Genomic DNA, 22,035 nt, shown 5'->3' with positions numbered 1-22,035 from the left:
GCCGAGCGTATCAGATAAACTTGACACGCAAAGTCTCTGCTGGCAGGTCGCAGCCTTTAGTGTCGTAACCTGGCCTATCTCCCGGCGCACACGGCGATCGTCGCCATGGCGATGTTAATGTGGTTATCTGTAGCCACAGCTGGAGGTGAACAAACGGAATGGGACATCAGATTACACCTTGAGGCTCACATTTGGTCGGACAAGTGAAGATACGCTCCACAAACTGTTAACTTTTTAAAGCTTGGTATCAAATGAAAATGCAGGCAATGAGACTTGCCGCAAAATTGTTAAGATAACGTCACATCATCGAGATGTGATCATGGCATGTTGCCTGTCTTCACAAAGTATAGTTACTGTAGGAACATGACGGGTGCTAGTGTCACCAAAATGAGTACAGACCTGAAATGGATGTCACTTGAAGACAGAAGAAAAATGTCCAGATTCTGCATGATGTACAAAATTAAACAGGTAGATGTACCAACAACTGAGTAACCTGGAATCAAGTCCTTTGTGGCTTGGCCTAAACCTTACTTGGCCAATTAAACTCCCACTGGGCAAAGTCCTACGGTGTGAAAATCCTACCGAATGCAGAGGATTACCCCGGCAGCAGAGAGCTCCATTTGCTCCGCAGAGAGCCTACACTAGCTACATGTGTTCATAGGCCAAGTAATGTTTAGGCCAAACCACAAAGGACTAGCCTGGAATCCAGCCGTGTTGTGCTTTGGCTGCTCCGCTAAGGTACGCTTCCTGCCAACACGTCTGGTTTTCATTTGAACGGTCGGCATTTGCATATTCATGAGATTTCTGATTGGCTGGTTTAAGCTCTCGTTCGAACAGGCGTTCCATCATCATCAACGACCCATCTTCTTCGAGACTGTTGGAACGATCTGATAAATCAAACTCTTGCCATACTCAAATGGCAAGAGCGCTATACATACATCTTTTACGTTGAGAAAAGCCTCTAAGGTCTTTGTTTGCTCGTTTTAGTGAAGAAATACTGGGAAATTCGCTGGGTAGTGTTGCTTCGACATGTTGATGATAATGAACGCCTATTCGAACGAGCGCTTGAACCATCTATAATTCAGCCAATCAGAAATCTCGCATAAAATCTCGACGATTATGCAAATGCCCATCGTTCAAATGGTAACGAACACCAGACGTGTTGGCAAGAAGCGTACCTTAGAGGAGCAACCAAAGCACAGACACGGCTGGATTCCAGGCTAAAAACTGGAGTGTCTGAATGATACAATGACTATTTCAAGAAATAGTAATGCCTTCAAGTGCCAAAGTCATCAACCAAGGATTGATGAGTTCAAGTACTTCCTAGAACTAGTGGAGGGAAACTTGTTGCCATCAAGTACAGTAGGAGCAACCTCAATTGGTAGCTTTAAAGAAAATTTGCAGTCAGATGTACAAAGCGTAGGTGTGACGGGTCATTCAATGTAATATAATCAGCTTCTGCTGTGTCACACTGCAGGGGGTTATACCGGCTACAAGGTACGGCTATATGGATACAGTTGTAACTAGATGAAATATCCTTCCCCTCTGCATGACTCAATTTAAGTGTTGAAAATCAGTCTTATCAGTGCAGTTGTGCCATGAAGAAATGACTATAAGATATATACTGTCATTTACATCACATTCGTTGTGGTGATAGTTCTGTTAATTATGACGTGTTTTTTTTTTACACTGCACTACTAATATTGCCTTTGTGTGGTCAAATTGAAGAATGTCAACCAAAATCATGTTGCCAAAGGTTCTAGGCTGGTTTAAAAGTTTTGTTGTCTACTGTTGGAATTTGTGTACATTATGTACACCATGGCTCTAGCCAGCGTCCGTTTTTCCGTCAATTTGCTGCGTGTGAAAACTTTTAAAACCAATCCGTCAACCTTGCAGACAAAAATCCGTGGTGGAAGCTATAGGCGGCTTGGGGATGCCGTCCATGGCGGTAAAAGCCACACAATTGACAATGTGTGTCGGTGGCCTTTTGCATACGATAATTATATACACATGTATATGATCCTGTTTGAATGACGCAAGGATGCGGCAAAACTTATCCTTGCCCACTGGCCACTGTACCTATTGAATCTGCTGTCAACATGATCTGTGAAAGCCTACAGTATGCTTTCTCTGTAGTACTTCTTCCTTTCAGTGCCCTCAATCAAGCTGCTGTGTTCCTGTATTTACTCTCAAGTTACTGCTGATATAAGCCAGGAATATTGTTTATAATATCCATCCATTCACATTGCAAGTAGCACTGATTCGATAATAATGTGACTGGTGAGTCAGTGATAAATGATTACATTCTACAAAGCTTTAGTTGGCTGCAGTTCATACCAGATCTGATAGGGGTGCTGTTGAGATGACTTCATGGTTTGAAATTTCCACAATTGTTACTGCACTATGTCGAAGGTAAGATGTAATAAAGATATGCCCAATATCAATTACACAAGCAACTGGATATGATGTTGGAAATGGTCAGACTTTACAAGTAACATCCTTTACTGACGAAAAATAATGGATGTTATCTGAGTGTTTCCAAAATCATGTCCCGTCGCTTGAGTAATTGCTGTTTGTCACACTACAGCACTATGGTTGAAAGCACTGACACCGCTTGCAAACGTAAGCAAAATGAGTTGTTTTATTCCTTGTACCATGATACCATGTCTCCTTGTGAAAGATGACGATCAATATTATAATGTTTGAGTAGTGACTTGAAGCCACAAATGTTACATGTACATATTACATGGAATGATTTGGCAATATATCAGGATGCTTACAAAAGAGTTCACAATAGCTAGTTATTCGTAAAATCTTGCGCTAACCTTCGTCTTTTTTCTTGTTCATTGCAATTATACATTAACAAGGTACTGTAGACCTTTTCCTCATTTGTTACTCGTACAGTACAATGATTTACAAAAACTCAAAACTGCATCCTACAAACATGTATACCTTAAAAATGTCCCCATAGAGGCATCTTGTGCTACATGTACTACAAAATGTAGTACTACCATATATATTGTACTTAAGTATATCATTCTATACTCAATCCTTTCACTAACAGTCTTCCAGTCATCACATCTCTCCACATTGTGCCACAGTGACAGGGATCTTGGGTTTATTATTGGGTCCAGTTGGCACATTCTGAAACATTAGAAAAATATGTCAGACAAGATGCGTTGATGTAGGTTAGACGTCCAGGTAATAAGATATGCCAAAAAGCAGTTGCTCAAGCAACTAGATATGACTTTGGAAACGGTCAAACGTTTCAGATGGTATCCACCTATTCCACCATCTTTCATCAGTGACACTGAAGACAAGATATGGCTATGTCAGACAAGATAGCCCTATTTTCGTGAATACTGGTTTTGTCAGGTTTGACATGACACTTCATCTATTTCATTAAAATAATTTTCTTTATACTCAAGGTAAAAGACATATTTTAGGTTGTGTGTAAAACAAATTCTTATTTCCAATGTAACATCAGCCTTTTTTCTTGTGTAACATCAGCCTTTTCCCTTGATAAAACTGTACCCAGTTATGTGGGACTAAATGAAGACTGAAATAGAACTTTGTTAGTAAAGACAAAACTGACCAATCAGACATCACTTACCTCCACCTTCCGGACTACCAACATTCCATCCACCACCTTACCTGCAGGAAGAAGGGCAGAAAATGATTGGCTCAAAGTTAGCATAGCTTTCAAAACCTTGGGAAGTGGAATTTCTTAAGTCCATAACTATTAATACTAGGAACTTTATATGGCATTACAACATTGAAGTATAGTAATGTTTACCTGTGAAGTTAGTGAGAAAACTTTACATATTTGACAGGTATTAAATAACTTTATGTATGTACATGAAAAACACTACCTACAATGTACTGTCCTCAACTTGATCTACTTAACATGTTACGTTCATCAGTGCTCACATGCTTGCAACAACAACATCTTGTCAACAGGACAATCGTCATCTTTGGGAGTGTTGCCTACCGAATAAATGAATAAACAACTCAATCAACAACGCCATCTATACACCTTTCTCGCGTGGCGGCCATGATAGATTGAAGACGAGGTCAATGAGGCAAACAGACAAAACTTATTTCTAAAATCCGCTCCTATTTAGTTTTCCTCAAACCATACAAATTTTCACAATACAAGATAATAAATATTATAACTAGTGTTATGCACCGACAGATATAGCAATTCAGAGTAACATAGACTGATCCCATAGTCCCTTAAGAGATGCAAAATAAAAATATAATAATGATGCAAATATTTGACAGCCATGCAGACATTCTCTTATTGGTCGATTTTCTAATTCCCATGCTATCATTGGTTGAACTGCTAATTATGATGGACAGTCTTTTGTTTGCCTCATTGAACTCATTTTAGATCTATCATGCCCGCCACGTGAGAAAGGTGCATTGAACCCCACGAGTTTTGCAAGCACCACGTACCAAACACCACGTGTTTGCCATCCAGGAAGTCACACTTGGCACAGGTGATGAAAAACTGGCAGCCGTTCGTGTTGGGACCGCTGTTGGCCTGTGGCAAAAACAAAACATCCTCAAAAGTCATATTCTGGAATTTAGTCTTGTTAGTTCCATCGTACTTCTAACTGTTGCTAATCCACTACCATTGGAGGTGGACTAAGGCGAACAACACTGACTTATACAAGTCAAAGAGATGGACAGAATTTTTAATTTTAATGGCTGAAGGCTGCTAAGTGTGCTGTTGAATCAGATTGTCAATATTTTTTGTTTCATCCCATTTCGTTCTGAGAGCCTTAACATCAAGCCTTGACAAAGGTCCCTGTTAGCTTGCAAGACAGACATGTGTACCTGGTGGAAATTAGATAAGACATTATTTATAATCAATCCTTGAAGAAAATGTATTTTTGAGCTGAAGTGGAGTTGTTGTACGTACCATGGACAGCATGCCTGGTCCTGTGTGTTTTAGTTTGAAGTTCTCATCAGGAAATGCACCGCCATAGATACTAGTCAGTCCTGTGCCATCATGCTGGAGAGAAGGAGGGGTTGGGGGTCTTGTGACAATGTAAATGCAGTAGCTGATAATCTATCTTTGAATTCTTGATGGCAGCAGCAAAAATGTTTAAAGGTAGGCCAGGAAAACTTATGGATCCTAAGGTTTTGTGTGTGAAGAAAACCTAATGAAAGGCTTGCCAAAGTTCTTGAGTTTACAAATTACAGGGTTCTAGCCAGGATTTTATTTTAGCGTAGTGGGAATGGCATGGTAGCGAAGTGACTAATCAGGAGATTGGTGTGGAAGGGGGGATCTTGGTCCTTCCACAGTGAGATTTGAAGATGTAGAGTTAAAAGTTAGGATTTTGGGGTCAGTTTTGAGTGGCATATCATCATTTTTCATTGTTCAGACATTGATTAGTCATTGTTGAACAAGCAAATGACAGCAAAGCACCACTACACTTGTTAAAAATTAGTGTAGTGGCCCTTATTTTAGCGTAGGGGTCACACATTTTAACGTAGTGGCCCACTACGCTAAAATGCACTAGCTAGAACCCTGAATTAAAGTGCCTGTCATTAGTTCCCATCTAACTGTAGTCTAACCTTTTAACCAATGGAAAGTTAGTGCAAAGGGAGATATCAATTGCTCCTTACTAACCTAGGCAGCAAACTACATGTATACCTTACACTTCGTGTGATTTTTCACATGTATCCACAAAAAAAGTCACCAAGTTGGCAACAAATGTATTACAGGTATTACTCACATTGACAAAATCTCCTCCTTGGATCATGAAGTCCTTAATGACTCTGGTGAAGACAAGGAAACAAAAGGTTTGTCAGTCAAGAAAACATTGTACCTCAGTAGTTTGTTTACTGGTACCCAATCATCTTCAAATACAAATAGACAGAGACTGCATGATTATCCCTTACAACACTGTGTGGTATCAAGTCAGTACTTCAAAAGTTCAAAAGAATTGACTACAATTTTGTAATAAAATATATATGATATAGAACACACCAAGCTGGTGAGTAGATATATTTATATGAAATACAAGTAAGATATCAGCCCAACCCTGGCAACAGAAGGTTGATCCGACCTGTGGTATGGCTGGGACTGAGGTTGATGCAGAATACACTTATGTTGTATTTTACTTATGTCATACCAACCCGAAGAAAATATGTCTAACAAATATTGTAACAACAACAATTTCAACATCCGAGTTCAGCATTCACATTTTCAATGTGCATTTGAGTCTTTTTCAAATGATATGATTTATTCTATAGAAGCCCATGTAACAACACAGTAGACACCCATGAGAATGTGATAAACAGTCCGGAACACCTGTAATGAACGTTGTCATAACCCAGGCATGACATAGCAGGTTATTCACCATTTAGTTTCTGGAGAGTAGATTGTTCATCTATATCAGACTAACCTGTGGAATGATGACCCCTTGAACCCAATAGGCACTCCATCCTTTCTGTATTCTCCTGTGCAGAGTACTCTGTGGAACAAGTGTGGGACAATCAAGGAAAGTACAATTTGATATGTTTTCTACTTAAATTCAAAATCTGTATAATTCAAATGAGGTAACTACATTTTGGTAAATATAACTGTTAACCTATTATGGCAAAATTCTTCTAAAATGCTGCAAATAGAAATTATTTTTACCATCGCTGCACACTCACAACCGTGAACACATTTAAAAGGGGCATATAGTACTGTACACAGTCGAGTTAAAACTGGTTGGTACATAAAATTTTTACATTTAATTGTATTGTTTCTTGATATGTTGTGTACGTGCACATAAATTGAGATGGTGGGGGTCAACTAGAGTACTGAAGTCACTCACCTGAAATTCTCAGCAGTTTTTGGAACGATGTCTGCAAACAGCTCCATTTTTATCCTGCCAATTTCCTGCAAAACAAAAGAAAGATGACACAGGACGTATAAGTTATAACTTCTTTGATATCTAAGGCAAGTTACAGATTATCTAAAGAGCATATGGTGATATCTGTGGCATAGGGTGCTATCTGTGATAATGACGGTCTTTATCATTTCTTTCTTTTAATTTCAATAACGTCCTTCATATGTGTTATATGACAACTACTGCATACGATACCGCATGATCATCAACTGAGCACATGTGTAAGCCCCCCTCCCCAAACATTTATACAATTCCCCGTTCTATATTACACCAAGTCCGCTCAAATTCATGTCATATCGCACTTTGAGACATTGCCTTAGACATTCCCAACCCGCTGACAGAACCTACCTGTCCGCCGACAGAAATATCGAAGAAAACAATGGGATTATTCGAGTTGGAGGGTTTCACGTCCGCCATGTTTGAAAGACCCGGTGGAATAGTCCACTCTTCGATTTTTTAGGTAGCAAAATAAATCTAAAATCTATATTCAACCATAAACAAAGTCAATAAATCTATCTTTTTACTAATCCTGATTTGTCTACAGCTTTTTTTTATGTCAGATTAATGTAGTATATTTGCCAGTTATCTAAAATCAATAATTATATAATTTACAGAAATTCCTAATTTACCTAATAATTTGAAGTGTTATACTCCATTTGGGGAACCGAGGCCCGTTACTAAACCTATTGCTGATTGGTTACAGATTCAGTGTCATCCAATCATAAGGGAGATAACAATCCTCCCATCTGTGAGTGTAATACCATTCCTGAGAAGACGATGTTGAGGTAACTGCTCTGTTTCTAAGGACATTTGACCGCTCCAAGGCACGATCGGGACCGGTAGGTGAGCTGTTTTTGTAGTATTACTCGTGTAGAAGGTCGTATGTAATTGTTGCAAGAGAGATTCAAGGGAAAAACTCGATTGTTGTGTTTTTGTGGGCTATTGGATGAATCGTTTGTATCTTGGGATGCTTCACAACAAGGTAGATGGGGGGGGGGGGGGGGGTTGTAGGGTATTCTTGAAGGAGTTGATGTTTCTTTGTTGTATATGACCGTCACGTCTTATGAAGGGCATCTTTGAACTTGTAGCACGATTTTCTTGTCGCAACACTTAAAGGTAAAAAGAATATACTTAGGCATCACGGTTAATTATGCCTAGAGTGAAAGTGATAAGATATTTTTTCTACAAATAATTTTAGCAACAAGTTACTCACTGTGCAGTATTACCAAGGAGGTTAAAATTTTTTAACCTCCTTGGTATTACAGTGGTCAAGTGAATAGTTTTTCCTCACCATGTCTGTTTTATTTAGATCTAGACTAAAATTTGCCCAAGCAAAAAATGAAACATTGTAGCATTGTTGTGTACATATTTGTTCAGGTGACGTAGATGATAGAAAGTGGTTTGAAGTGGAGTGAAAAAAAAAAAAAAGCTTGTAAGGAGGTTCTCCTTTGTGTAACAGTTTGGTGGTAATGAGAGAACTGTAGAATTCAATACACACTGAATGTGAGCATATATTACTCGAAAATGACTTCAGTTAACCAATTTATTATTAGGATATGAACACTTCATGTATGTTACCTTAGCTTACCTACGTTTTGACTTTGATAGATTTTTGATAGATTTTTTTACAATTATAGTACCAGTACATTGTACTAGTTTTAATTTACCTGAATGACAATACATGTGAATGTTGGGCTATTGTACCAAAGTTGTCTGTAAGATGTCTATACACGGATTACTTGTCTCCACAGGTAAACAGAAGCAGCAGTAGGATGATATCGTGACACTTCTGTGCCGTGTGTGTTGTGGTGACTCTGTGCTGGGACCATGGGGGATCTGGTGGCATTTGAGGCTGAACTGAACAACATTGTCAAAGAGGTATGTTTGAATAATACTTACTAGTAGGTGTTACTTTTTAAATGATTGATGCTGAAATGTCCAGAAATATCAAAAGTTACCATTACAAATACGTTTATCATTTCATTATATAGATCAGCGTTGTAGCCATTGACTGATTGAGCCAGCACTCATCCTTCTGTCCTTTGACTGAATATTGCAGCGGAGGACGGACAAAAACTTTGCCCATTCCATCTTTTGTGATGGACAAAAATCAATATGTAAAGATAATAGAAATTGTCTACCTTGTGTAATTTTTCACCCAAACACATGCTGTTGTGTTGAACAGCTTAGTCTACCAGCAAATTTTACACCTCAAAATGCAGGAAATAGTGTTTTGCTGGGTCTAGATTTCAGAGTTTATGATTTTGCCTTGGGCGCTCGATAGGATTTAACTTTCAGGGGACAGAAAATGATTTTAGGCTGGCTATAACCCTGATGTAGATCATTTTGTTTTCAGTACAATGTACTTCATAATTAATATCTCTATTCTGTCTATATCATATCTCTATTCTGTCTATATCATATATTTATTTTCCTACAAAAGAATGATGAAGACTTGGTCAAATTATGACTGTATATTATTTATATTATTACACTATTTTTTCATTTCATTTTTTGAAATCAAAGATCATATATATGTCTGTCTTGGGTTTCTTGGTAGTAAAGGGTATTGATACCACATTATGCCAAAACTCATAAATGTTGTCTTATGTTGTCATGGTAACAACACACACGTAATTTGATGCCCTAGGATATTTGATATGAATGGGTTTAGTCAAGTGTGAATTATGTGAGTGACTTGGGAAATGTACTCATTCTTCTTGTGCAAGAGCCATTATACTGTACTATTGCCTTTGAACTGATCATTCTATAGCAATTCTATTTTTGTGCATATAGCACTATTTAGTTTAACTTTAGTTGCCCACTTCTGTAGTTGGAAATTGCTTATGCGGGTATTCCAAAAGTACTAAAAGACTATTGTCCCAACCAACTTTCCTTGTCTGGACTGACCTCCCTAGCTAAAAATAGAGTACTTTCTTCTGCATTATTTATCACAAGGTACACTGTAATTACAGAGTACCTGTTCTATTGACCACTTCAAGCAAAATAAACTCCCAACAGGGCAATTTTTTGTTGCCATTCAAGAGACAATACTGTAAATGCATTTAAGTTCGTGGAGATTTAATTTCGTGGTAGCGGGAAAAGGACTTTTCACGGTGGTCTTAAGTTTGCGGTTGCACCATTCACTGTAGTCTCTTACTGCCATGGTTAAACATTAAACCACCGAAAAAGTTTCTGCATTTACAGTAATATATACACCTTTGAAAGTTGTATCTTTCCCACTCCCAATTGATTTATTGGGTTACACTGTTGAATCATAGTGTCGCAAAGTATAGATGTAGTTTTATTTCGATATTATGTATAGGTAAATCTTTTTATATGATCTGTATTTGTACATTCTTGTCCATAATTGGGCTAAATGCAGTAGTTTTACTATCAATAAGAATTATATGAAAGACTTAAGGTATAACATAACTTGTACTTAAAACTACAACGTTTCTAGTGAACAATGCATGGGAGCTATGCTACCACTGAATGTAGTATTCACAAAAGAGTTAAACATATATGTTTTTACCTTCATTTAACATTAATACATCTTGGGCTTAAGCCGTTTTTCAAGATTTCAAGGGTGTAGGATATAATTTGGCATATAAAGCTACCACATAATCTGATTGTCATTCTTACTATCCGTTGCTGTAGTATCTGGACTTCTGCAGTTATGAAGACACGTCCGCCACCTTTGAGGATGAATGCTCCAGGAAGGGCAAACCTTCACCCATCTCAGGAGGGCGGGTCAAGAACGATGAGAAGAAACTGGGCTTACAGGTGGGATCTTAAGGAGTTATGTTATGTATATGGTATACATCTCACATATATGGTATAGATATATTTAAAAATTACTGTGACAGGAATGATTGTACCAAAAGAATGTAGGCACATAGAAGAAAACTGTAGACTGTAACCAAGTTGCAGTGAATATGTGTGAGAACTTTTAATCACATCACATATACTGATTGGCTGCACCACTTATACAAGCACTACAAACTAAAAAGCCGTGGTTTAAATGTAACTGCCATAATATTGTTACATATTTGGGGAGCTAAGTGTGCGAATGTAAAGAACAAATCACACACATAAACTAGCATTGAAAATACATTCTTTGATGGAAGAAAATAGAATCATGGTATACTTGAATTTGTATTTACAGCAACTCCTGATTTCTTTAAAAGTTCTCATTGTATACTTGTACATGAATCAGCTAGCTAGCATTTTAAAGCCTAACATCTGCATGTATAAAACATCACCGTTGAGACATTGCAGGGTTGTGAAAATTCCCATGAGGCAAGCACATGTCCTACCCCACTTGCCCGATCGGGCAAGTAAGATTATATAAAAGTATACTTTTAACTTTTTACAGTCATCAAATGTTAGGCAAAACTGAAAAGTAAAGGCAATGTCAAATAAATTCAATTGCTGGAAGTGAAAATGCGTAGAAAATAGTCATTTAAATTTGGGGCAGGTGAAAATTTGGTTTCGGCAAGTAAATTGTACTTGCTTGATAGGACAAGTGAATGTTAAAAAAACTTGTCCAACGTAGTCTGTGTAACGCAAACTCCGCTATCCGGAGCTTGTAGACTCCTCCCTGCGACATTGTAGGACGGGCCTAAGAAGCGCGATTAAATCAGGCTATGTCCGACCCTGCATTGACTCCTTTGTTCTTAGCGTGAGTTCCTGACCCTGTTTGACCACGGAGAGAGGAGGGATTTCTTCGTCCTGTGGGACCAGCACATCCCGTCTTACGTCAGGAAGGACGACTCCGTTAGTCAGAAGCTGGAGTTTTACCTTCACATCTACTTTGCCATCTACCCAATCAAGTATGGACAGAGCAAAAATGTGAGTACTGGTGAAAATGTCTTTTCTTGAAAATATGATAATGTTTAATATGGCACTATTAAAAGAGATTATTCTAGATTCTTAAATTTGAATTTTTCCAGATATGTTTTGCTCTTGGAAGGTCTGAAATTGGAAATCAAAATTGTCTTGGTAAATACTTATATTTGAAGTAATTGGAAGTAAGGCTAGTTCACCTTTATTCACAGGGTAACCTATATTCGTTGTTTTAAAACCAGGGGGTGTTTAGGGATATCAAGTGGATGGACTGTCCATTGCATTGACATCCTTAAATACCCAGTTTTTTTAAACAACAGATAAAGGTTACCCCGCGGAAATGGAGAATACAAAAATGAGTTAAGCATTCTGAAAGGAAAAATGGTTGACTTCCGACAGATCTAACCCGTGGATTAAATGTGTCCATGTTAATTATACTGTTTGTTCCACAGAGCAAAGCCAAGATGGACGAAGCCATGTCAGCATTTAAAGACTACCTCGAGACGGGCGGGGCTACCCTCAGCCAGACCACGGAGTTCCTCCCGTTCTACGCGCTACCCTTTGTCCCCAACCCACGCGCTCATCCCTCCTTCAAGGAGCTCTTCTCTGTAAGTGTTGTCTATGATTCTTGAGAAAGACGAACAAAGTCGAAACCGGTAGAATACCATTGTATCTGAGCTGTTATTTTCCCAAGCTACGAATGATATTGTCTATAATTATGACATAAGTATTTAGACAGAGTCAGAGAAAGAGGTGGAAGTTATATATGGGAAGGAAGGTTAGCTGAATGTAATGATCAGATTTATGGTCACCTTTAGCTGGGAAACACCAGGAACTTGAAAGATATGGTTAGTCAAAATAAAATCTTTAAAAATTCATGGTATTTCTAAGGTTGTATCAGTCTGTATAAGACTTATACAGTAGAAGCTGCTTAATTGCACACCCCATTTGCCAGCGTATTTCGTGCAATTATCCGTGTGGTGCAATAATGCGAAGTTATCTTGCTGGACCGCACTTGTTTGGGATTTGGGGATTCCGTGCAATAAACAGAAGTGTGCAGTTATCCGTAGTGCAATTACCTGGCTTCTACTGTATCAAGTAAACTTCATTACATAAAAGTAGCTGAATAAACTGAAGTTAGAGCAGTTTTAATGAAACAGTTATCAAGAATCATGGAAACAAAAGCATCACAAATGTTTTGTTTTCTAAGATCATCTCCTTGCCACTTCACCCCAGGAATCTTGGGTTCCCGACTTGAAGATGAGACTGGAGAAGTTCCTGACCTTGACCCTGAAGTCAGCGTCCCAGCCGAGACTGTTTGACATGTACAGGGACGGAGGCTCTGTCAGCAAAGGTGAGGAAGGGAAACTGGGAGATCAATAACAGAAATTTTACAGCCTATACTGAATCGTTTTGCACCTCTGTTCTGGATCCATATACTAGCTCATAGATGCTGTGATTCCATAGACATATATCTTCACACTAATTTTTTTATGATATTCAGAGCATATTTGCAATGGCCTTTCAAAAGGTATCTCTTGTCTTACTTGTGGTAGACAATACCCATTGAGAAGGTTTTTGATGCTTAATCAGATCATATACATGTAGTACAATGTACAGTGAAACCTGCCTTAGGGGTCACCTGAGTATAGGGGCCACCTGGCCATTGCGGTCACTTTTTGTCGGTCCCTTGGATTTTTCCCATTGACGTAAGCATTAAGAAATAGTCTATAGCGGTCACCTGTCGAATGCGGTCGCGGCCAGCCGATTTTCAGTCCGGCCGCTATGCCAACACTGCCGATAGCGGTCACCGGCGCGACTGGCCGGCCGCGTTACGCCGCGCTAAACCCACGCGGGGTTCACTTTTTTTTCAATTTCTGCACTACATCAGCAAAATGTAGGCTCAACTTGGACGATTTACGAAGGAAACATTGAATAAAGAAACATTTTACAAAATTATGTGATTTTATGCGAAGCTTTTCCACCAAAGTGTTGTTGGAGTTTTTCCCGTCTCAGACTCTTTGCACTCTACCCTTCTCTACATCGTCATTTCTGTGCAGACTGAAAGAATATATGGACAGATTTTACAAGTAGACCGTCCGTTCATGTATCTGATGTTATAGGCTCTTGAAATCCAAGTGCGATGGTCTAATTTTCGTATTCCGCGGGCCAAAAATATCGGAATTGTATTTGCGTAAATTTTCCAAGATGGCGCCGCCTCAGAAAGTAAACAAGGTCAATAGGGGTCAGTGGACGACTCCATTTTTGCCAAGGTAAAATGTGGGAACAGCAATTCTGATTTATAGCACAAAATACGGTGATTATGGTATAAAAACGATAAGAATCAATTAAATCAACGTTATTTATGTAAGAACTAGACGAAGTTGTTTTTTTGTCAAAGAAATAAGCCTACGTAGAGACAGTTTTATTTCGACGTAACCACCTTGGCATAATGGCGCATGCAGACAAGTCAAGCCAAGCCCTCCTGAACAAGTGAAAGTTTTTGTGGCGTTTTGATGTTTAGAAATGATTATGAACTTGTTATCAGCAGTGATTGAACGTCTAATTTTTGCCGTCAACTAGCGGAATTTACACGATTTGTCTATTCGATTGGCAAAGTTGCCGGAGACGCGCGCTGTGACCCAAGCTCAGAAAAGATCGATCGAGGAACAAAGGAAAATGGCGGCGCTGACTTCGTGTTCAGACAAGAGAACCAAGCAAATGTCTGTCAGTTTTGACTCAGAAATACGATGTCGAAGGCTTCGACTCCCGAGGGACACGCATTGACGTTGGTCATTCGGCGTTCCGAGAACGGCAATTCCCCCCGTCAACTAGCGGCTGATTTCGGAGCAGGTGTCGGTCGGACTCAGATTAGTGTTAATCATGTCTAAATTATTATAAGTACACTGTCTTCTAATGTCATGATTGACATACATTTTGACTATACAGAAATAAGGGAGCAGCTACAGTGCTGTAGCAGTAGTAGTAATACAAATCTATTTGATTAAACTGTTTGTTTTAAACTCATATTTAGTTTAAATGTATAACCTTAATAATATTGTCAATAAATACTCAGTATCTCAACGGAAGCTGAATACCTTGTCACTTATTGCTTGTGGTGAAATGTACCTTTTTGGCTATACTGCCTATAGGGGCCACCTGCCCATAGGGGCCAAATTTGGTCAGTCCCTTGAGTGACCCCTATAGACAGGTTTCACTGTATATAACATGTAACAACATGTAACAACACTAATGGAGAAAGGCTCTGAACTTAACAGTGGTTTGAATTAGATGTAGCTCATAGTTTTTATGATATTCAGAATCAGAAAAACATATTTCCAATGGTCTCACTTGTGGTAAACCTTACTCATTGAGCATGTTTTTGGTACTAGTGATACCGTATGTAACATGTAAAAATGATAATGGAGAAAGGCTGTGGACTTGGTTGGAACTAGATGTTTGAACATGTTTGTTTGTGTGTTCCTTGTCCAGAGATGTTAGGACAGATGCAGCACATGCAGCAGCAGGTGGTGGATGCTGAGAAGAGAACCATGACTTACATGAAGAGATATAACAAGATGCAGGTTAGTGTGTACTGTGTCATACATGGGCCTTAATAATGTTTGACCCAACCTCCCATGGAATGATATGATTGCTCTTTACAAGCGCTGCTGTCGTAGATTCAAATACCGGGTTTTGACATTGGGATTTCTAAATTTTGCATTTTGCAGTCAGGCTCTACAATGTACTTAAGACTTAAAACATGTATTGTCACAGACCAGGTTATCAAACATCAGTTATTAGAAAAGTATATGTTTTTTTAGTTCCTCAAGAATGATCTCTAGTGACCCTATCCTTACAGGTTTTCTGCTTTATTATGTATGCAAACTACTTATTTTGACCTTTCCCCCCAGGGCGACTATCACAACCTGATAGGAATCACAGCAGAACTTGTTGACTCTCTGGAAAACTGTGTGCACGGTGACATGGTGAGTTCTTCGTCTATTTCTTTGCTCTTTTCCAATTTTCTCCACAACTCAGAACCCAGAGGTCCTGGGTTCGAACCCCCTGACATGCCATTGATGTTTTGCCCTTAAAGTTACTTTACAGTATTTTCCTCATCCTGCTCAGATGTATAAGTGGGTAACTGACTTCAGTTGGGGATGTAAAAGGCTGTAAAGGAGAGGGATGGGCTTTGCCATCCAATACCATACCCTAGATACATGTATATGGTGGATAACAACCCACTGCCCCAGCTGCCTCAGAAAGGCTGAGATCACTGTCACTTTTGTCCCATTAACCTGTGATTATCGTTAACAGGTGACACCTGAGTACCTACAGGGTGTGTGTAACCGACTCTTCAGTAACCAGATGCGACAGACCATGGATTTCACCAGGCCCGGCACAGTAAGTTTTGTTCAGACTCTTTTGCCTCTACGTTTTGTGAACAGTACAAAAACTGGAGGTCCTGGAATAATTGTTTGTAAAGTGTTGAAAATTTCAAGGTCATTGTGTTTTTAGACTTGCTAGTAGACAGATTTTGGAAGTCTTTGATGGTCTTGATTTTGTACTTTAAAGGTTTCTTGTGCAAATTGTATATACAGTAGAAGCCAGTTAATTGCACAATGGATTAAGGCTCATTTCTGTTAATTGCATGGAATACCAAAATCCCAAACCGGTGCAGTCCAGCTGGATAGCTTATCATTGTTGCGCCACCTGGATAATTGCACAAAGTATGCTGGCAAATGGGGTGTGCAATTGAACGGCTTTTACTGTAGATTGTAAAATTGAATCACCCTGTCTTGTAAGTTGTAAGGTTGTAGAGGTGATATTCAAGTCAAAACATCTTCTAGAAGATAACATGAGATACAAAATGTACACTGAAATGGCTGGATTCATATAACTGTGACTGGATGACGTAAATGTATTAAAATATCAAAAACTCTTTCTCTTTTGCATGGTGAACATCAATTAAATTGTTGAGTTCTTGGGTACAATGAGAAGGAAATTGAACAATATTAAGGACATAATTAGGTTTTAATGCATGTCCTATAGTTTTCCTACTTTCACATCTTGGTCTAGGGAAAAAGGAACTTTGTTGCTGTGGCCTAATGGTTTTTTCCCATGAGTTTGTTTTTACAGAATTCACGCTGAAGTTTGTTGTGTTTTTTGCACCCTTTCTTCCTCCTCTCTCCTCTTCCCTCTCTCCATTGTGTTGCGGCTCTCTAGCCTGATTATTACCAGGTAACTATGGCAACCAAACTGCTATTTCTTTATTACTGCGGTGATGGTGGTTGACTAGGCATGATGGTTATTTGCATGATGAATTAATATGAATATGATATAAGGTGTGCAAGCAGGTTGGTTTCTTCCGCTTTAAATTTTCCTCTTCTTTTTGTTTGTTTGATGGAGCAAAGCTTGTGGGTTAACATAAAATATGAAAACATCTCTACCATTTCAGAATGTGAAATCTTGGACATCATTTGCTTGGTCACTTGATGCAATGTATTTACCAAAGTTTGAATTCTTTGAATGTCTGATCAGGTAAACAAAAACAGAATTTCAAGACTGTGATATACCTCTAGTACACGATAGCAATGCAGGTACTGTGTTTCTTTGTTGTATCTGTAAGGAAATTTGCTTATGAAGTTGTTGATATTTTTTTCAGGCTGGAGCAGCTCTAAGGGAATCCATAGCTCCACAAAAGTGAGATTTCAAACTATTATAATCTTGTTCATCTCTCTTGTTACAAAGCCAGAGAACCAGGTTCATGCCTTGGTGCATTCAGTTTTATGGAGTGAATATGGTCATATTTACATTTTCCTCCCTGACCATTGCTTTAATGATATCCAGTTGCTATATTTTCACTTTAAAAAATCCGAAAACCAACAAATCAAATTGGTGAGTCCTAAACATGACTATGTGAACAGTATGAATAATATGTGAACAGTACATGCTGTTATATTGCTGTTCCCATCCTGATTATGCCTGATTTTATTTATGGTCAGAAATTCAAGCATAGTCAGCAAGACACGCATAAATTGAACATTATAAACACAAATATGTAACAGTATGAACATGTGAACAGTACATGCTGTTATATTGCTGTTCCCGTCCTGATTACATCTTGTAATGTCCCACAGTCAGAAGAAGGTTGCAGACGAACCGGGCTTGCTGCCATCGCTGGACTACGACAGCGTGAAGCGAGACATGACGCACGGGCCCGAGCGAATCAGGGCCCTGCTGCTGCAGGCTCTCAGATGGGTCAGTGTAAACAACAACATAATAACAACAAAATAACAACAACAATAACATTAAGTAGGGACTGAGAACAGTCAAGAAAATCAATTAGTCATTTCATTGAATTTGAAGCAATAATTAGAATGTGCATGTACAGACAGTTACTGAGGCTTGATCTGAGATGAACTTTATGCTTGGTTACGAGCAAATGCTGATGAGTTATCATAACAACAACTGCACACTTTTTCCTTCAACTAAATATTGTAAGAGTGTATAACGTAAACCTGACTGATATGTAAACATTTTTATGCTGTGTTGTGCATCTACTGACAAATTTTGCCAATGTTGTATAAAATGAATGGTTAACGTCTTCATTGCACTACCAGAGACTGACGCGGTCGGTCGCGGGGGAGCAGCGAAACACGGTCCTGGCAGCGTACATCAACAACGATCTCCTGGGGTGCACGGTGGAAGGGCCGCACAGGGTGAGAGAATAGACTGATGTTTGTAACATGCAGTTCATATTGATCATTATTGCAAATTCATGTCTCTTTTGAAATGAGATCCTATTTTCTCCAATCCTTTCAGCAATCATTGTTAGACAAGCTGAGTTCCCCAAGCAAGTGGTATGGCAGTATACAGCACACCTCTTTAACACGTTTGTGTCCCTTGCATAGGAAATAATGTTATTTATTAAGTAGCTGATAATTACAACTATATCTATTTTGAATTGAAGTCATTTTTTTACAAACATTTCAGCAAGCAGTGCTAGACATGCTGAGTTCCCCAAGCGAGGTGGTTCGGCAGTACACGGCACGCCTGTTCAACACGTTCGCGTCCCTGGCAGAGGGTCGGACGTACCTGGCACAGTGCACGGAAGTGTTGCAGGTGTTAGAGGATACGCTGAAGGCCGAGGATAAGGACTCAATCACGCGGGAAAATGTGCTGGGAGCCCTGCAGAAACTCAGCCTAAGGTAGGAAAAACAACTTACACATTTGTAGCAAATCTGAGACTGTTGTGACGTCATGATTTGATTCACTGTGAACACTCACTGTCAATCCTAATTTCATTTGCATATACATAGCAACACCTTTTTTGTATGTATCAAGTCTGTAACTGTATCTGTACCTGTATCTGTAAAGATGGTATAACCGCCCACCAGCTTCCTATGCATGCAGTGCATCAGTAGCTGGTTATATTACACTGAACAACCTGTCACACCTAACCTTTGCTCATCTGACTGCAAATGTGGTTTATAGCTATATATAGGGAGGATTCCTTTACTGAACATTGTGGTAACAACTTCCACTTAACATGTACTAGAAAACATTTTGATCACTGCTGAAACCCTGACATTCTGTCTCTTGTGTTTTTTTCAGACGACACCTACAGAGTCTAATGATTGACAACGGCATCATCAGCTGGCTGGTGGACATTTTGGAGGATAGCGATGCGCTATCAGATTACACACTGGAATATTCCGTAGCCTTGCTGATGAACTTGTGCCTCAGGACAGCAGGTGATGCACTACATGTATTTCCTTGATAATATACAGTACATGTATGAGACCAACATGTATGTATGGGTTTTCCTTAGTGCTGATTGGTCACATCTAGGGCTGGGTATCGGTACAGCGTACCGGTACAAAACCGTTTTTTCTTATTGGACCGGTCCAGAAAAAACGGACCTGAAAAATATAGGTGGACCGGATGCTGGACCGATTAGATTATTTTATCAGGCATTCACACGTTTTTGCGCTTCCAGTTGGAAGAAAATAACAAGAGTGAAGTAGAGTAGAGTTTGTAGTAAGTTCTACCAAGTTTTACAGCCAATCGTACAGGTGCAGTTAGCGTTGCAAGGTTTTAAAGCGACAGTGTGAGTCTAATACTCCACCAAACAGATTTCTTTGTAGTGAAATGGACCATTGGTATGAGTCATACTGAATCAGCTCCAGGTTCAGGTCCGGACCGGGACCTGATCCTCTGGACCTGCACCGGACCTGGACCTGAATTTTCTGTACCGGTACCCACCCCTAGTCACATCTGATTCATGTCTAACCCTTGTTTCCTTGGCTTTGATTGGTCATGAGGATTATTTCAAGCAGCCAACTGTGACTTAACCATTCACTTTGGCCAAAACATTTTGCTACAACTTTACAAGCAACTAATGTGATGTAAGCCCTGATTGGCTTTAGCTTAAGACATGACCATGAATGATGTGGAATTGTTAACAAAATTCTGAGCATTCTATTCTGCTCTCCAGCCTTTAAGAAGATTTTGAGGATGGGATGTTAGTTAAAAATTAACGACATATGCAATGTTTACACTACTTAATTTTGTTGAGATTACATGTAGTTCTGTTATAGTCCTATAGTTTCCGCTATCATTATATGTTAGTAGCAGAGGTAGAAGTTAACAATCATCGCGTTGTCTGTCCCCCAGGTAAACACAAGTGTGCGACGGAGGCCCACAAGGTGCTGAAGGTGCTGACAGACTTACTGGGAATCGACAACCAGGAGGTACGGAAAAATGTGTTTCTTTATTCTGAAATCTTTAAACGTTTGCTGTGTTTTGAGTAGCATTCCTGCTAGCCCAGCCCATAGCCTGACATCTGTCCTATTCTAGCTCTTGAATAGTACTACCTGAATAGTCCAGCACGCTTAGATACAAACGCAATTGGTGTTTTTCAAACTTTCTCTTGAAATGTACATAGGGGAGAGATCTGATAATGTCCGAATCACAACTGTTTGTCTAGCATGCTGCAGTGAATTTACGTAATGTATACTAGACGCTGGTCGTAGAATCTGTTTTTGTATGAAGTATTATCAACAATTGCTGATAGATTTGAGGACAATATTTGGTGACACGGATTTTAAAAACAACCTTGTTCCCTCAGATCAGGCCCTATGTGAATGGTGCCCTGTACAGTATCCTGGCTATTCCCACTATCAAGGAGGAGGCTAAAGCAATGGTAAGACTGGTTTTGTGATACTCTGGTATAAACATGACTGTTGTCAACTGTGTGTCTAATAGCCTTTTAGAGAATTTGCTTGTCTAAGGTTATTGTTTTGAGTATTGTCTAGTAAATGATTTGCTTGGCAAGTTTCTATTGAAAGATCACTTGTGCATACAGTAAGTAACATCACTTTTCTTTGGAGAACATTCTAAATGGAGTTGTTTGTTTGTTTGTTGTCCTTAGGGTCTTGAAGACATCCTGAAGATGTACATTAAAGAGGGAAACAACGACATGAACCGACAGTTCGAGTTCATCATCAAACAGCTGAACTCTAACGAGCCTCCAAGTGATGCTGACTCTGACGATGAGGAGGAGGAAGATGATGATGATGATGAGGTAATCTTTAGATGTTTGATTTGAAGAGGTCATAAATAGTTCTTAAGTAGGTTAGATTTGACGCTGGTGTCTTCTAAAATGTAGGGAAGAGTACTGATAAAGGCAGAGTCACAGCTGTTTGTCTAGCATGCTGCAGTAAATTTACATAATGTGTACTACTAGATGCTGGTCCTAGAATCTGTTTTTGTATGAAGATCCATGTATACCTTTGTGTTGGAAGAAAGTTTAGCATTGTACTTTGGAGTTGAGTTGGAGTAAGTAAGTAAGTAAGTCTTCTCATTTGTCGTCAGTAAACTGTGGCCCATGGGTCGATGTGACTTTTTTTATGACTAAAGAAAACAAACAAACCAAGTACACCACACTGATACCTCTGTATGTATTTAGAGGTATTGTTTTTAGTGTGTCTGTCTGTGTATCCGTAGTTAGTTAGATATGCTATAGATAGGCTGATGAGGCTGATGTTACATGTACCATCTTGGAGAAGAATAGCGGCTCATTGCGATTATTGTAGAGGTATCACTCCTCCCTAAGTCAGAGTCAGAAACATTCGGCTTTGGCAAGCTCGACTTCACTGACTCAATAGGCAAAGCAGGGGTTATGAAGTCTGCTCAGAAAATTTTAGCCAGAATGGTTTGAGTCACTCACACCAGGTAGATCGCCTTCCCTTTTCAATGAGTGTGCAGG

At 39.2% G+C, this 22,035-nt stretch overlaps 2 protein-coding genes across 5 annotated transcripts in view; one reads left to right on the top strand and one right to left on the bottom strand.

Moving 5' to 3' along the window:
* Positions 1-2,623: 2,623 nt before the first annotated feature.
* Positions 2,624-7,358, bottom strand: LOC118431138 (peptidyl-prolyl cis-trans isomerase H-like). The gene is made up of 8 exons (XM_035842256.1): positions 7,260-7,358; positions 6,837-6,901; positions 6,420-6,488; positions 5,748-5,790; positions 4,928-5,020; positions 4,459-4,546; positions 3,614-3,654; positions 2,624-3,144 (listed from the first exon to the last, which is right to left on the bottom strand). Exons 1-8 carry the CDS (start codon positions 7,326-7,328, stop codon positions 3,076-3,078), a joined length of 537 nt encoding a protein of 178 aa, XP_035698149.1. The 5' UTR covers positions 7,329-7,358; the 3' UTR covers positions 2,624-3,075.
* Positions 7,359-7,631: 273 nt separating this feature from the next.
* LOC118430298 (lisH domain-containing protein ARMC9-like) overlaps positions 7,632-22,035 on the top strand; it is a 22,715-nt gene continuing 8,311 nt past the window's right edge. For 2 of the 4 annotated variants that reach the window (XM_035841040.1, XM_035841043.1), the window contains exons 1-18: positions 7,632-7,750; positions 8,663-8,789; positions 10,572-10,697; positions 11,595-11,765; positions 12,212-12,367; positions 12,996-13,113; positions 15,252-15,343; positions 15,674-15,748; positions 16,080-16,166; positions 16,989-17,003; positions 17,428-17,465; positions 17,903-18,023; positions 18,386-18,484; positions 18,759-18,973; positions 19,380-19,519; positions 20,442-20,518; positions 20,896-20,970; positions 21,199-21,351. In XM_035841040.1, the coding sequence (XP_035696933.1) occupies positions 8,739-8,789; positions 10,572-10,697; positions 11,595-11,765; positions 12,212-12,367; positions 12,996-13,113; positions 15,252-15,343; positions 15,674-15,748; positions 16,080-16,166; positions 16,989-17,003; positions 17,428-17,465; positions 17,903-18,023; positions 18,386-18,484; positions 18,759-18,973; positions 19,380-19,519; positions 20,442-20,518; positions 20,896-20,970; positions 21,199-21,351 (1,809 nt within the window). In that variant the 5' untranslated portion in view covers positions 7,632-7,750; positions 8,663-8,738. Of the gene's footprint in view, positions 7,755-8,662; positions 8,790-10,571; positions 10,698-11,594; positions 11,766-12,211; positions 12,368-12,995; positions 13,114-15,251; positions 15,344-15,673; positions 15,749-16,079; positions 16,167-16,988; positions 17,004-17,427; positions 17,466-17,902; positions 18,024-18,385; positions 18,485-18,758; positions 18,974-19,379; positions 19,520-20,441; positions 20,519-20,895; positions 20,971-21,198; positions 21,352-22,035 lie in introns of all 4 variants that reach the window. The other 2 variants (XM_035841041.1, XM_035841042.1) reach the window with 2 other exon arrangements.

Source organism: Branchiostoma floridae, chromosome 14 (assembly GCF_000003815.2).
Source record: "Branchiostoma floridae strain S238N-H82 chromosome 14, Bfl_VNyyK, whole genome shotgun sequence".
Taxonomy (NCBI): Eukaryota; Metazoa; Chordata; class Leptocardii; order Amphioxiformes; family Branchiostomatidae; genus Branchiostoma; species Branchiostoma floridae.
Note: the sequence above shows the minus strand (reverse complement) of the source record. Positions and strands in the feature narration are given on the sequence as shown.

Coding starts and splice junctions, on each gene's coding strand:
- LOC118431138 (XM_035842256.1), bottom strand. CDS start 7,328: ATGGCGGACGTGAAACCCTCCAACTCGAATAATCCCATTGTTTTCTTC. Junction 6,902..7,259: donor ATATTTCTGTCGGCGGACAG/GTAGGTTCTGTC, acceptor TTTGTTTTGCAG/GAAATTGGCAGGATAAAAAT. Junction 4,547..4,927: donor GACCAGGCATGCTGTCCATG/GTACGTACAACA, acceptor TTTTTGCCACAG/GCCAACAGCGGTCCCAACAC.